The sequence below is a fragment of the Cornus florida genome, unplaced genomic scaffold, assembly GCF_030987335.1.
Source record: "Cornus florida cultivar Cherokee Brave unplaced genomic scaffold, ASM3098733v1 CherokeeBrave_3.0.0_Hap2_Chr03, whole genome shotgun sequence".
NCBI lineage: Eukaryota > Viridiplantae > Streptophyta > Magnoliopsida > Cornales > Cornaceae > Cornus > Cornus florida.
Window position 1 is genome coordinate 20,386,974 of NW_026775573.1, and position 16,282 is coordinate 20,403,255.

General features: G+C 38.5%; 2 protein-coding genes across 2 annotated transcripts; both read left to right on the plus strand.

Moving 5' to 3' along the window:
• Nucleotides 1-7,767: 7,767 nt before the first annotated feature.
• Nucleotides 7,768-9,165, plus strand: LOC132301237 (uncharacterized). Its single transcript, XM_059798508.1, has one exon. It carries the CDS (start codon nt 7,768-7,770, stop codon nt 9,163-9,165), a length of 1,398 nt encoding a protein of 465 aa, XP_059654491.1.
• A 114-nt stretch (nt 9,166-9,279) lies between these two features.
• Nucleotides 9,280-10,460, plus strand: LOC132301238 (uncharacterized). Its single transcript, XM_059798509.1, has 3 exons — nt 9,280-9,556; nt 9,620-10,089; nt 10,404-10,460. Exons 1-3 carry the CDS (start codon nt 9,280-9,282, stop codon nt 10,458-10,460), a joined length of 804 nt encoding a protein of 267 aa, XP_059654492.1.
• Nucleotides 10,461-16,282: the final 5,822 nt, after the last annotated feature.

Consider the following 16,282-nt stretch of genomic DNA (forward strand, 5'->3'; position numbering starts at 1 on the left):
TTTTTGAACCCAAAAGAGGAATTTTATTGTTCTTTTTTTCCTTGCATCGTCTGATAATCAACTTTCTCAAAGGAACTAACGTTGACTATTTACAATCGAACTACACAAGTGGTTCTGGCACGCCCGACTTACATCGATTTGAGATCGGCTCCATAAAGCCGATTTTAGGGTCAACATTCTTGGCACGCCCGGTGGGACCCCATAAGGTGAGCAAATTATAGTAAAGATGCCTCCAAAGCTAAGAAATTCGAAAGGCATGGCTACAGGTGATAATACTGACGAAGAAAATCAACAGATCGGCGTAGGCGATGATACCGACTCTTCTATTCCATTCGATTTTCCTTTGGGTCGGATACTGGAATCGATTATGCAAAAATTCGATGCCCAGCAAGCACAGATCGGTGAGGTGAGATCTCAAATGGGAGAATCAAATCAGCTTTTGGTTTCTCAAATTCATGAGATGAGATCGATGATGGGGGAGTTAAACCAAATGATGTACGCTCAGTTGGAGAAGATGAATCAAAAACTTGAAACCAATATATCAGCTAATCAAAGCCGACATGATCAAGCCGAAGCATCTCATGTCAATGAGTCCATTATTCAGCGTATGGCGGCGCCATTGGTACATATATCCCAAGGACCACGAACAAACACCGTACCGCTAAGTGCAGGACTTGGTATTACAATCAGCAGTGTACCGAATCATACACTTGGCATGCCGATGGGAAATCCACCAATCTTATCAGTTCCGCCAACAGTGAATACAGTGTCGGTGTACCAGCCATCGATGAATGATCAGCACGTGCAACGTCCCAATGTGCAGCCTATTCCACCGATGAATGATCAGCATGTGCAGCGTCCTAATGTGCAGCCGATTCTGCCAGTGAGAGATCAGCAAGGGGTCGGTAATCTAAACCAAGGTAGGGTTAATCCATTGATACCTCCAGCAGCTGCTGGGGGCAAGTAAATGCCGATTATCAAAGGGAATGGGTTAATCCATTCATTCCGCGACACTTAAATGACCTTCCATGAAGAAATGTAGGGATTGATAGGGCTCAGATTTTGGCTTTAATACAGGCCAAAGTAGCACAGGGTCGCAGACGTGCTCGGCCAGTATACAGAAAGCCATATCCTGACCATGTCGATGCTCATGAGCTGCCTAGAAATTATCGGTATCCTGATTTTTCTATATACCATAGCGAAGAGAATTTCTCTACGGTGTAGCATATTGCAAGGTTCACTGCACAATGTGGCGAAGCAGGTCCTAGCCCTTGGTTAAGGATGAGGTTATTTTTTAGTTCTTTAGCCGGAGCGGCATTTGAATGGTACAACAATTTACCGGCTAATTATATTCAGACTTGGGATGAGATGGAAGAGGAGTTCCATACCCAATTCTACCGAACAGAGACAGAAGCTACGCTGGTAGACATATCTCGGTTGTCTCAGTTGCCGAGTGAATCGGTTGAGACTTTTGTTGCCAGATTCAGAAAGGTTAGTGAGTTTGCCCAGACCAGAATACATTAAGTTGGCATTGAATAGTCTAGACATTGAACATCGCAAGAGGTTTGATGGGGTTGAGTTTCAAGATCTTTTTGACTTAGCAGACATGGCCTCTCAATATGAGGAAATACTAAAAGAAGAGAAAGAAAGGAAGAATTCTTCTAAGGGTACTTGGTACAAGGATCCTAATTATGAGGTATTCTAAGCAGACGTTGGAGATGAATTAGAGGTTGATGTTGCAGAAGTCAATATCAAAAAGCTATACGTTTGTGAGGCGTTGGTTAAATCTAAACCGATCACGGGGGCAATGCATCATTAACATCAACATCGACAACAAGGAAAGGGCCTGCCGATACCGGGAAGAATTATTCATTCGACTTGTCGAAAACAGATCAAATATTTGATCACTTGATGGCCGATAAGATGATATCTTTACCTAAAGGGCATAGGATTCCATCAGCAAATGACTTGAAAGGAAAAGAGTATTGTAAGTATCATAATTCTTGGAACCATGCTACTAATGATTGTACTGTTCTACGAAGTGTATTGCAGAAGGCTATCGATGAAGGTACTTTGAAGTTCCTAGAGAAAACTTCAGAGACCATGAAAGTAGATACCAACCCATTCCCCACGATCGCGTATACTAATGTGATAAGCTTAGCCAAGCGAGAAGATCGGTAGGAGGTTGAAAAGGCATCTGGTGAATTCCTTTCATCAACTGCGACGCCTGAAAAGATGGCAGAGTTACAGAAACAGTTGAGGGAGTCACAATTGGCCCTGATAGACCAAGGTTGTTGCCTAAATTACAAGGGAAGGCAGAAGCTTAAAGAGAAAGAGTCTATGGAAGTTCAACCAAAGAAGAAAGGAATTCTTGAGAGGCTTACATTCCCAATTAAGCCTGGGGAAGAGCCTCGGCAAGGTGGTACTAGCAACAGCCATTTGAAAGCGGGAAGACCAACTCGACAAGTAGATAAATCTAGCCGATTTAATCCCCAACATCCCAGTTTTAAGAGACAGTCGTCAGTTCAGTAAAAAATTTGGGTACAGAAAGGAGCCGATTCATATAGAGTACGAATTGTGAAACCAAGGACAGACTCAATTGAAGATAGATGGACTCAAGTTAATCAGCCAAAATTCCCTAAAGCTCAACAATATCAGACTCTCAGAAACGTAGGGAACAAAAGAGGGCTGAAGAAAAAAGGAAGGCTGAGGGAGGAAGCAAAGTAGTTCAAGCCGAAGAAATCGGTATTCCAGAAAAAGATGAACCGGATGAGGAGCATCAGCCGACGTGGCCCAGACGCAGCAATGATTTCAGAATTCAGTTTGGCAGTTTCCCAGATGAGATGTCATGTAACATGGCATTTGTATTACCAGCAATGTTCCAGGCTCCATCGGCATCAAATGCATATACTGAGAAGAATGAGAAGGAAACTCAGCCGATTCAGAATTTATCAATTCTTTCTTCAGAAACGGCAGAGAAAGTGGTTTTTGAAAAACCTTTGTTAGCAATGACTCAACAACTCAGGCCTTTGTATGTTAAGGTATGGGTAGAAGGTCAATCTATTAATCAAGTCTTGGTAGACAATGGCTCGGTTTTGAATGTTATTCCAGCAAACACATTGAAGAAACTTGGCAAGAGTATAGAAGATGTTAGTCCTACCAATGTAGCAATTTGCGGTTTCAATGGAGGTTCTACTAGCACTAAAGGGATCCTTCCTTTAGAAGTAGAAGTTGGAAGTAGAACATCTTTTGCGGCATTCTTTATTATTGAATCCACGGCTTCGTATAATTTGTTACTAGGCCGTGACTAGATTTATCCAAATATGTGCATCCCATCATCATTACACCAGATGCTGATTTTTTGGGATGGAGATAAGGTAAAGATAATAAATGCCTATGACAAGCCATTTGTGGCAAAAGTATACTCTGCAGATGCAGTTTTGTATGATGAAGAGTGTGTTCCTATTCGATTTGTGGGAACAGGAGCCGATGGAAGACCAACCTCGGAAACCATGAGAAGAAGTCTTGCCGATCGTGAAATCGGCGAGTTGCAGCAGGAGAATTATAGGTCGAAGGTAGAACTCCCTCCGCTTGCTATAATTGAAGAAGTTGTTGATAGAAGCGAAACTTGAAAGGGAAGTTACTCGGCAGCAGGCCTTTAGGGCCGCTTGCATTAGGCTACAAGTATACATAGCCGAGAAACGGCTAGAAAAAGGAGCAATAATAGAGCCAGGACCATCGGTTAATCTTACTGAGATCGATCGGTTCAATAATGAAAAATTGGATGTAATTCAGTTGGAAGACTTGGAATTGGCACCAACTAAGCTTGATAATCTTAAAGCAGAAACTCAGGATCCTTTAAAGGAGGTGAATTTAGGCACTGACGCAGAGCCTAGACCAACTTATATCAGTGCATTGTTAGAACCAGAATTACAAGCCGAGGTTATCGGTATGTTGAAACAATACAGTGACTGTTTTGCTTGGAATTATGAGGAAATGCTAGGTTTATCCAGAGATCTGGTAGAACATCGGCTGCCTATTAAAGATGGTTATAAGTCATATAAACAGCCACCTCGTCGAATGTCTCAAGAGGTGGTAGACAAAGTCAAAGTAGAAATCGAATGATTGTTGGATGCTGGCTTCATTCGAACTACAAGGTATGTTGAATGGTTATTAAATGTGATACCCCTCGGATCCGAGACATGGGTTGATCAAGCTCATACCCAAACCCGAGAGAAATCAAACAATTAAAGTATTTTAAAATGAACACAGATGAAAAAATGAAATAAGAATAACTATTAAAAGCTGAACAGAATACTAATATAAAATCCTCGATAGCCTGATAAAACTTAATAAAATCCAACTTCCAAAACTTCCATGAATTACAACTCGGGAATCCATCTAGTGGGCCCCTAAATAAAAATCTCAACTGAAACGTAAACAACTGACATAAAACCAAATACTAAAATATGGAAGGACATCCTACATCGTCAGAAGAGTGAGTGACCGTCTCTGCTCCACATGAACAAGCTCAAGCCTAGAACTGACGTATACCTGTAAAATAGGAGTGAGTCAGGCCCACGAACAAGTTCTATCCTACTGCAATCCAAGCAGAGACCCGATACGCATGTACATACTAAATAGTTCAACAATAGCTAATAGTCCGTACATAAATATATATCCACACTACTGGGCCTTCGCTAGACTATGAAGAGGGTTTCAACCTGAATAGAAGGCATCACACAAATCGTACCTGAGTGGGTATGAGTACCTAGGCCTAAACAGGGTATACCTCAACCTCACAGTCAGCTACATATCCAATTGCATATACGCACCCTAACCGTAGACACTGAAACTCAAGCTCATGACACGGTATCATAAAAATATATCTAAACTCCGTTCCTAACCATCCCCAAGGAATCCAATAAGTCATTCGGCAGATTCAACCGTACCGACTTATATATATAAGGAGGATTGTATTTAATAACTCGTGCCCTTATTCCAAAATAGGTAGGACTTAGCAATTTGAGCTAATCCAAACCTAGTATGACACTGTCCCATACCGGTGCATACAATTCCATCCATCCAACAGTTGATAAGGTATTGACAATTAAATAATAATATCAACAAGTCCCTACTAGGTATAGTAAAGTAATTATCAAACATACTTTAATTAAACCAGTTGATAAACATACTAACCATATGAATGTCAATCCCAAGAATTCTAAACTAAGCAGGATAAAGTAGTTTAACGGACATGCTTTAATTAAATCAACACAGAAACCATAACCTGATCACACCGGACTGTAACTGTATTATAACTCCATTTCCAGTTTCCATATAACCAACAGAGCATAAATAGATATTGTTTAACTCAATTCCATGACATGCAAAAATAACTATAAGTAATTTATCATACTTGTAGTTTTCTGTCCAACAAGTTTATGCACTCAATTTTACAATAAAATCTTAGCACAACATAGACTTAAAACATGTATATGTCTTTATACTTGCACAGACACATTCCATTAACAGTGAAATAAGCTCTCACAGAAACTTCTAATAACATTAAGAAATTTAATTAACCAAAACCATACCTCTCTGCAGAACACCTAAACTGATTCCATACAATTTTACCATTAGATGCTCTGAGTGCAGCTTTATAATATTCTGTTCTTGGCAATTTAAATTTACTCTAAACCATTTCTCACAGTATTTAATTTCCATTTAAAACATAGGAAATCAACCCCTCATGAAGCCTTATCACTGCAATTGAAGAAAAAGCAAAACAGAAAATAAAACACCAAAGAGAACACCCATGGAGCAGACTCACCACCCTTAAATCTTTATCCACACACCAGTCCACTGTTAAACCATTCATTAAAGTATTGAAATCTCTTAGGAAAAACTTAGAAACTTCATAACCAAGCCTCTGTCTCACTGAAAATCAAAAGAAAAATCAATAGAATGTAAAAACTGGGAAAAACCAAAATGGAGCAGGCTCCAAAAACCATGGAGCCGCCTCCATTGGCCTTGGAGCCGGCTCCTAATTCCTTGGAGCCGCCTCCTTTACAAGGAGAGCCGGCTCCCTCCAAGGGAGAGCAGGCTCTCTCCCTCCTTGTCTCTCTGTTCTCGCATTCTAGCTTCGTTTACACCTTCGGCACATCTGTATTTTGGTTTCCAGAATTTTTGCCTTACTTCCAGTAAATTTCCACCCTTATTTATGTCCTTAGTATACTACTAGCATGGATTTAAACAAAGAAATTTACAAGAAAGTTTCAAGTGTACTCAGTTTAACAAGTATAAACACATACTGATACGCTTCCAATTTCTAAACATGAAAACATATATTTTCTTTTTGTTTTAAACATGTAACTCAACCTGAAACTATTTAAGTATGCAAAGAACACGAAGCCTAAGGGAGAGAGTTAAGACAGAACTTGCCTTTGAGACCTTTGTTTAAAAATCTCTACGTCTTCTTCTAAGCTTTCCGGCGATTCCTACTGCAAAAGTTCCTCTGTTCCTCCTCTGCCTCCACAGACGTATACTTGGTTTTGTTATTTTTTCCTAAAACCCTAACCAAACATCTCACATATATTTATAGGATTTTACTAAACCCTAGCTTAATGCAAGACCCAACTGTAATCCTAACCGGCCCATCCAACTTACTTAGATTCCTACGACGGCTATAACATGACTTTTTTTTTTTTAAAACACAACCCTAATTAAAACAACAATTAAATGAAAATAATTAACACTTAAATTCAAATAATTAACCATTATATTAAATTAGATTAAATCACCTAAATAGTTAAATTAAATCAATTAAAGCATTTAATCCTAATTAAAATAACTAATTCAACCCACTTAAAGGAAAACTACAATTAAATCTATTAAATAACTAAATGCAATTAAACCACAGCAATAAACAATTAAATTAAAATAAGACATACACATAAAACAAAATAAACTCACATTGAAATATAAACAAATTTTCAATTAAAACAAATCAATTCATAGTTAAATAAATAAAAATATAATGTAAACAATAAAATAAATTCCAAACCTATCATTTTAAATTAGGGGTATTACATTAAATGTAGTTCCTGTTATCAAGAAGAATGGAAAATTTCGTATATGTGTTGATTTCCGAAACATAAACTTGGCAACTCCAAAAGATGAGTATCCAATGCCAATAGCCGATCAGCTGATTCATGCGGCTGCAAAGCACCAAATTATGTCTTTTATGGATGGACACTCAAGTTATAATCAGATTTATATAACTGAAGAGGATATTCCAAAGACAGCTTTTAGGTGTCCTGGATCGATTGGAACTTTTGAATGGGTGGTAATGCCTTTTGGGTTGAAGAATGTTGGTGCCACATGTTAGCGAGCCATGAATTATATTTTTCATGATATGCTTGGCAAGTATATGGAGGTGTATATTGATGATGTAGTAGTGAAATCAGCAACAAAAAAGGAACACTTGGCTCATCTCAAAACATCATTTGAGAGGATGAGGGCTCATAAGCTAAAAATGAATCCAATAAAGTGTGCCTTTGAAGTATCGGTAGGAAACTTTTTGGGTTTCCTGGTTCATCAAAGGGGTATAAAGGTCGATAGAAACAAAGATAAGGCAATTATTGATACAAGTGCGCCGAGAAGCAAGAAACAGTTACAGAAGTTACTTGGGCAAGTAAACTATCTTAGGAGATTTATTGTCAAGGGGAATTATATGTGTTTTGCCCGCTACTCAAGTTGAAGCCGATGGAAGAATTCAAATGGGATGACACATATCAAAGGGCATTTGACCAGATTAAGAAATACTTGTCGACTCCTCCTGTCATGATGCCACCAAGGAAGAAATGGCCGATGAAGTTATATTTATCGACTACTGAAGAATCCATTAGAGCTATGTTAGCACAAGAAAATGAAGTAGGAAGTGAGCAAGCAATATATTATCTTAGCCGAGTTTTAACTCTAGTCGAGTGTAGATATACACCAATTGAGAAATTATGTTTGGCTTTGTATTTTGTAGCAATGAAATTAAGAGTCTATATGTTGCCTGTTTTGGTTTATATTGTTTGTCAAACCGATCTTATAAAGTATATGCTATCAAGGCCATTAATCACAGGCCGGATTGGCAAATGGGCTTTGGCACTAATGGAATTCAAGTTTGCATATGTTCCACAAAAGGCAATTAAGGGAAGAGCATTGGCAGACTTTCTTGCCGATCATCCATCACCTGAAATTGAATCACAAGTGTTTGATGAGCTTGACTCGGTAGCTATATTCATGACCCCTTGGACTTTAATGTTTGATGGGTCGAGTACCAGTGAAGGGTCAGGAGCTGGCATTGTGCTAATATCCCCAACAGGGAATCAAATTTCGTTTTCTTTCTTTTTGGATTTCAGGTGCTCAAATAATCAAGCCGAGTATGAAGCATTGATTATGGGCTTGGAAATTCTGCTAGAAATGGCAGTCAAAGACGTCCACATTGTGGGAGATTCGAGTTTAGTGATTAATCAAATCTCAGAAGACTTTAGATGCTTGAATTGGCAATTAAGACCATTCCATTCATTGGTAACCCAATTGGTTAACCAATTTCATAATGTGACTTTGGAATATAGACCAAAGGCCATGAATAAAATAGCTAATGATTTAGCACAGATTGCTTCAGGAGTTAGGGTTTCGAGTGGTATGAAGGAAAAGATAATGAGGATTACACGCCGATCTCTTCCATCGGCTGAAATAAGAAATCAAGTTATGGAAGAAGTCTTTGCCACTGATGTTGCTGAGTTGGATGATGATGATTGGCGAATCCCTTACATCTTGTTCTTGCAACATCCAACTCAAGAAACTGACCGAAGAATAAAGAAAAGTATAGTTGACTATGTGCTTATGGATGGAGATCTTTATAAAAGATCGGCTGATGATGGTTTGTTATTTCAGTGCATTAGTAAGTTTGAGGGTTTGAAGATTATGGCCAAGGTACATGAAGGGATATGTGGAGCTTACCAAGCCGGCATAAAGATGAGATGGTTGATACGCCGATATGGATATTATTGGCCTGGAATGAGAAAAGATTGTATGACTTATGCAAAAGGTTGTATAGACTGTCAAAAGCATGGCCCAATACAGTGGGTTCCAGCAATAGAATTATAATTATTGGTTAAACCATGGCCTTTCAGAGGTTGGGCCATGGATCTAATCAACAAGATTAATCCGCCTTCATCAAAAGGTCATCATTGGATTATTTTAGCTATCGATTATTTTACTATGTGGGTTGAAGCCGAGGAATATGTCTCAGTAACTCATAACACTGTGATACAATTTCTAGAGCGACATATCTTTCACCGATTTGGTTTACCAGAAACAATCGTTGCCGATAATGGACCTGTGTTTCGAGCAAATAAAGTATTACAACTCGGCATTGATATGCAAGTGAAAATGGTTACCTCAACACCCTATTATGCTCAAGGGAATGGCCAAGCAGAAGCTTCAAATAAAGTTGTGATTGAAATTATTGAGAAGATGATAAAAGACAAGCCGAGGCGTTGGCATAAAGCCCTTTCAGAAGCTTTGTGGGCTTATAGAAATTCGAAGTGAACAAGTACAGGAACAATTCCTTATCGGCTTACATTTGGCCACGACGCTGTGTTGCCGATTGAGTTAAATGTAAAATCGGAAAAAGTAGCTTTACAACACAATGTTATACCTGCCGATTACAACGAAGCTATGCTGGCCGAGTTAGAAGATTTAGATGAAGTCCAAAAACTTGCTTTAGATCACCTTATGGTTCATAAAGCAAAAGTAATGAGGGCTTACAACAAAAGAGTGAAGTTCAAGTTATTTGCAGATAGTGATATGGTTTGGCAAACAATTCTTCCACCTGGGAAGGTGGATAGAGATTATGGCAAGTGGTCACCTACTTGGAAGGGTCCCTATTTGGTTAATCAAGTATTGCATGGAGGCGCTTATAGGTTAAAAGATCTAAATGGTGAAATCCATGATAGGCCAATAAATGGAAGATACCTTAAAAAATATAAGCCAATTATTTTTGAGCTCATGGAAGAAAAGAAAATTCCAGTAAGTCAAGATAGTGTGGATTGTATTTTATGCAAGTTGTGTAAAGATAAAATTTGCTCCTGCGATAAATAAGTAGTAGCATCAATGTATTGTGAAAGCAAGATTGTTCAAAGAAAACCACATTACTTCCCAAAAGATGCAAACTGTTCGAAAACCACATTACAGATCCATAATAGTTGTCATGAGATAATAAAAGTTCAAGGTTGTTTAAAGTTCTGATGAAATTCTTCAAATTGGGCTTTGAAACTTGCCCATAATACTCTGGTTTGATCGAGCTTCGATTCTGCCTGCTTCTTGGACTGCTCTAACTTTAGCATTTGAGCCTGGAGTGCTTTGAACTTGGGGGCAACAACTTCTGCTTCTTTCTTTAGTTTTGCCACTTTGTTGCTGAGTTGGGATTTGTCTTGTTAAAGCTGAGCTAGTTATGCCTGAAGCTTTTTCTCCCTTGTATCCAGTTTAGCAGCTTTTTTCTTCTAAGACAAATGCAATTCTTTTCCATTCTTCAAAGATTGAGAAAGCAGTTCTTTCTCTTGGGTTTGAGCTGCACAATGGTTGAGAGCTTGAGTAGACTCAACATAAGCAGTAATCATAGAAAGGACTTGGAGTTGGAAGTTTTTGAAGAAGGTCTGGTCCTCCAGGGAGAAGCTAAGGTAGCTACTCAGAAAAGACAAGGTCTCGGTAAGGTTTTCTTTGAAGGAGGGGACATAGGACAAATCTTGTTGGAACATGTGGAGTAGTATCAGTTCAGCTTTAATTACTTCTAAGAGAGTTTCAGAAGTTTTTTCAGGTGGGATTTCAAGAGACTCAGGATCTGGTGAGTCGAACACAGAATCGAATAGCGAATCAAGGGCTGCAAAAGGAGAACTCGGGTTGATACTAACAGGAATGGTTGGAATAGCCGATTCTTTTTGTACCTGAGATATGTTGGGTTAATTACAGTTGTTACAAGTCTACAAGAACAGGTGATAAAGGTCTTAACTTACTTCATCAGAAACTCTAATTTGTTCATTAATTGAAGTCGCAGCCAAATGTGGAGAAGACAATAGGGACTTTTGCTTTTGCCCTACTAATAACTCAATTTTTTCTTCTTCATCAACATGGTCTGTAGAAATTTCTTGAATTGGTTGTTGGTCTGAAAAGAGTTGAGTTTTTTTGAAAATAGTGCCGATTTATTATAGAAAAAAAGGTAATATGTAAAATCAGGCAAAGAAGGGAAGTACATTGGGAGATTCAGCAACAGGTTTATTTTTCTTGGATATGACCTCATCATCATCGATTAATTGAAAGTTTCTTTTGGCTTTTGCCTTTTGAGTAGGTTTCCTTCCTACAGTCTTTTTTCTTGTTGTTTCCTGAAAATGAATGATTAGTAAGAAAAACAGTATGCATTAAAGTAAATATGTGGTTCAGTTGTGGGTATTACCTTAGTAGCTGAAGATGGAGGTATACTTTGGAAAGGGACATAGAAATCAACATGGGTCTCCTCAGACTTGGTGGGTATGGATTTGTCTGGTACATTGGAATGTGTGCCTGAATTTATGATTAGTAAGTGTATAAACAAAACAGAAGTTTATATGGAAAGGAAGAAGATGTGAAACTTACTTTGCCGAGAGCGAGATTTGGTCCTATCTGCAGGGGTTGTAGGAGGAGGACGAGTTGGTGCCACATTTGTTGTATTCTCTGGTTTCAGGAGCAGTAGAAAGGGCAATGGGTTCAATGGAATCCAAACTTTGAAAATTAAAGGAAATGAACTTGTAGGAGCCGAAAAGATTGCACACAAGTTGACTGGAATCCACCGTCTTGGTAAAAGTGATATAAGATGCCTACCAATTCTCAAAGTTTGGGTCAGTACGTGGTTTTTCAAGGAAAGGTTTATACTGAAATCCTTGAAAGAGTTAAGTGAATCGATTAAACACATCTTGAACTTGTTCACTGTTTGAAAGCTTCACTCGCCGGTGATAGTTCTTGTTATAAGAAAAATAGGGAGGTACTGGAATCATTTGGGTTAGTCTAAATTGCTGGGCTAACTAGGCTGGGTTGTAAAATTCAAACCCAGTTCGGCTCTTGGGTAGATGGGGAGCAACGGTGTTGCAAGATATATCTCTTGCAATCAAGAAATGGCCCCATGAATTGGTGTAGAGGTCAATCTGTTCAGTTGAAAAATCGGTAGTAGGTGGAAATAACCAGGATGGAACTAGTTGACATTTGAAAAAAGAAAGGAATTGGGATTGAGTCCTGATCTTGCACTGATGATAGAAAAACTTAAAACAGTCATTAAAGGAGTGGTCTTTGGGTTTGACTCTAGCATACCCAAATGACAGCAAAGGATCGTTTAGAGTAGGCCGAATGGGGGAGGATAACTCAGGGAAATATGCATGCAGCCAGAACTGGTATAACCAGAATGGGCCTCCAGATCTTGCAAAGTTGGAAGTAATAAGGTCAGATAAGCCTCTATAGAAGGACGCTAACAGGAATGGAGCTAAGGCCATGGGTCTCCCTTTGGATAGTGTGATAGCCAATTGGGTAAGGTCCTTGGTAATCTGGATAGCAGGAGCACACAACAAATATCTACACAACCATAATAGTAAAAATCCTATATGTTCTTGTTCATCTATGTCAGTCCCTTCTTCTCCTAACATTTCTTTCAAGAATGGTTCATGTGATTGCACATAGGGTTTAGCTCCTTTTTGTCCTGGAAAGTAAAAAGAGGTTTCCTCATCCTGGAGGAGATAGTTAATTTCATCTCCTCCAGGCTTTAAACCCGTTAGAAAACAAACGTCCCTCAATGTAGGGGCCATCATGCCAAAGTGCAAGTGAAATGAATTGGTTGTGGGGGACCAAAAGTGTAAAGAGGCAAAAAATAATGGTCGGTCAAAGGAAAAGGGAATCTTACTGAGCTGAATGAGGTCAAAGATACCCATCATTTTCCACTGCTCTCCTTTTGCTGCTGATACACGATCTACCCAATCGTTCCACTGGGACATTGGTGGGTGCCAATTTCTGACGGAGAGAGTTAGTCGGTCCCCTTCCGCTGTAAGATAGGGAGTTTTGGAATAAAGAAGGTACGGCTCAGCTCGGCTTGTGGATAAATTGGAGATAAGGAAGGGGGAAATCGATTCGGAAACGCTGGGCCAAGTCCCTTAGCGTTTTCAGAGATGTTGATCAACGTATTGGAATCTAGTTCGCTTTGATCTAGGGTTTTGATCATTGATTTTGTTAGTTGTGTATGCGATGTCACTTCTGGAAAAGGGTTTTCCAAGTTCAGATCATTTTGTTTCACTTGCTTTGAAGTCATGTTGTAGAAGAGATTTTAGACGGAGAGAATTTGGAGAAGAAAGTGGTGTGATGGAAAGGAGAGTCTGCAGATGGAGGTGGGTTATGGAAAGTCATGTGTGGTTGAAAGGTTGGGATTACGACAATAATTAATAAGTGATAAGATGGGTTGCTATAATCAATATGTTTTGGGAAGTGAATCAAGATAAAACTGATAGGATTATAAGATATATACAAAGTTACGATGCAATGGGTGTATTTGAATTTTGGAAGCCGAAGAGTTAAAACGGTTACCAAAATTGGAGGGCATTGTTGACACCCATTTTGGTAATTGGGTTTGAACTCCAATTGGGCTCGATGAATAATGTTATAATTAGAAGAAGGTTGGGCTTCACATGGATTATAATTGGGCTTGATTGATAGTGATGTAGTAAATGCTTGGGCTGTTGAGATGTTGGGCTAAAGATGTGCAGTTGGATCACGATTTGGATTCAAATGGACTGTAGGAGAAGGTGCAATGGATATGGCAGATTTTGTACCAGATAGAAGCTACACACAAGGGCGCTGTTAATCGAGTATTTTGAAAATGCAACAGATATGGTTGGTTTAGATAATTGAAGTAACAAGGAGATAAGAAGCATTGGGTTGGTTGTAAAAGGATGTTTCTCGATAGGATTAGTTGATTTGAATTTAAATTTAGTAGTGAGTTAGAGTTTTATTGTAATTAGAATACTTATTGGTAGGAATTTGTTTACAACGTTTTCTATAAACAAACAAAAGTGTACGCTGTACTAGAGGTCCAGCACCCTCAGAATCTTTATTATTATTTGTTTGCTTTCTCAAGCCTTTTCTAAGAATAGCATCCTTGCTATTTCTTTTCATCTCTATCTATCTATCTTAATCTCTCGATCTCTCTCTCCCTCTATTCTCATTCTTTTCTTTCTCTTCTTGCTATATCTATTTTCTTCCCCTTTCTATTCTCTTGTTACGTTACTATAAATTATTTATGGAAAGTCCTTTTAACTAAGGCATTTTTGAACCCAAAAGAGGAATTTTATTGTTCTTTTTTTCCTCGCATCGTCTGATAGTTAACTTTCTCAAAGGGACTAACATTGACTATTTACAATTGAACCACACAAGTGGTTCTGGCACGCCCGGCTTACATCGATTTGAGATCGGCTCCATAAAGCCAATTTTAGGTTAACAAAAATGGTTTGGTCTAAGAAGAAACATCCACATAGAACTCCCAACCCACCTACACTAGTCCACTCATCCTTCCTATGATGAGGTGTTTCAGAGAGGGTAGCTGCCCAAGTGGCGGCAAGGAAAAACAATATGCACACCCTTCAAGTCTTAGGGACACTATACCACAAAAAGAATGATCGCCCAACCAATCTGGAAATCTTGTTCCCATGTAGTTTATAATGCTGAGATCCTTTAACCATGCTTGAGGTCGTAAATTGTCAAGTATTTCTCTTTCCTTTTGTGAATCATTAGCATTGCCATCCCATTTCAACACTAACTTTTCAAGTTGCCGCTTACCTTTTATATTGGCCTCTAATGCATCCTCGCCATTGATTACATTTTCCAACCCTAGAATGGACAGTTCCCCACGAAGATGACAAAGTTCTCTCAACTCAGTAATTTTTGATCCAATATCCTTGCCAACTACAAAAGTTGTTAAATGTTAGATACTTTTCAATCTGCTCATTTGTGTTGGCATTTTAGATAACTGAGTTCCTTTGATATAAAGATGACGCAAGTTAATTAGTTTCTTCATATCTTCAGGCAACTCAGAGAGTACTCGACAGTGTGACAAGTACAATGTCTGTAAATTGGACAACATTGTTACTGAATCAGGTAACCTTTTGATATGTATCGAGGAGAGATCCAAATAGCGTAAATGTATCAAATTGCCAATCGATTCAGGCAATTCAAATATATAGTAATGAGACAAATATAACACCCTTAAGCATCTCAAGCTTGGTAATGTATCATTGAGTACCCTAATGCTTAAGATGAGCCGATTTTTGTGACCTCTAAATGATATGAAAGTCCGTAAGCACTTGACTTCACTGACAGCCTCAAATTTCTTAAAGGCATCGTATTCGCTAGTGACATATGAGAAATGCCAGGCCTTTTTAGAGATACCACGTGACTTGTGATCCTCTAACCTAAAACAAAACTCTCTAGATACAAGTTGAGCTAAATCATGAATTCGGTCATGCATTACAAAATTGGAATTCCAATGATTTTGATAATAGTTCGAACTAGTGTCATTAAACTACTGAAAAAAGGATCTTGATAATAGTTGACGAAAGTAGTTGTTACCTTCATCTTCCAATGATGCATTGCCTTTGGGTTCTTGCACCAAGTCTTCAGCTATTCACAATTGAACTATTTTTTCCTTTTCAAATTTGTGATCTTTATTAAATATCGAACAATATGCAAAGCATTGCTTTAAATGAGAAGGGAGATAATGATAACTCAATCTTAAACTTGGAAGAATGTCACTCTGCAAATCCCAAATATCACTCTGCAAATCCCAAATATCACTTTACATTTTCTCACAATTTCTTTTCCAATCATCTCTAGGTTTGGATGCTTACTATTATCTCCATTCTCAAATGTATGCTTTGCAAACAAGGACCAACAATCTTAAGGTGACAAATGCTTCAATTGATGACTTGGAACAATGCCCATAGTTTTAGCCACATCATTAGTGCGTGTCTGTCACAATAATCTTAATTTCCCGCGCCCCACCTCTAAAAGGCTTACTTAAGAGGTCCCAGTTAAGGAAACTGTGATTCCATACATCATCAAGAACAACTAAAAATTTCCTATCTCGTAAGCAATTTTTCAACTTGATTTGAAGTTGATTTAGGTCTTCCATGCCAGTAGTTGCTGTGGATATAGCCTCAAC

Excerpts from the sequence above, each read along its gene's own strand:
- LOC132301237 (XM_059798508.1), top strand. The coding sequence starts at position 7,768 with ATGGAAGAATTCAAATGGGATGACACATATCAAAGGGCATTTGACCAG.
- LOC132301238 (XM_059798509.1), top strand. The coding sequence starts at position 9,280 with ATGTGGGTTGAAGCCGAGGAATATGTCTCAGTAACTCATAACACTGTG. Across the intron at positions 9,557-9,619 it reads GATAAAAGACAAGCCGAGGC|GAACAATTCCTTATCGGCTT; the intron begins GTTGGCATAAAG and ends GAACAAGTACAG. Across the intron at positions 10,090-10,403 it reads TGGAAGAAAAGAAAATTCCA|CATTTGAGCCTGGAGTGCTT; the intron begins GTAAGTCAAGAT and ends CTCTAACTTTAG.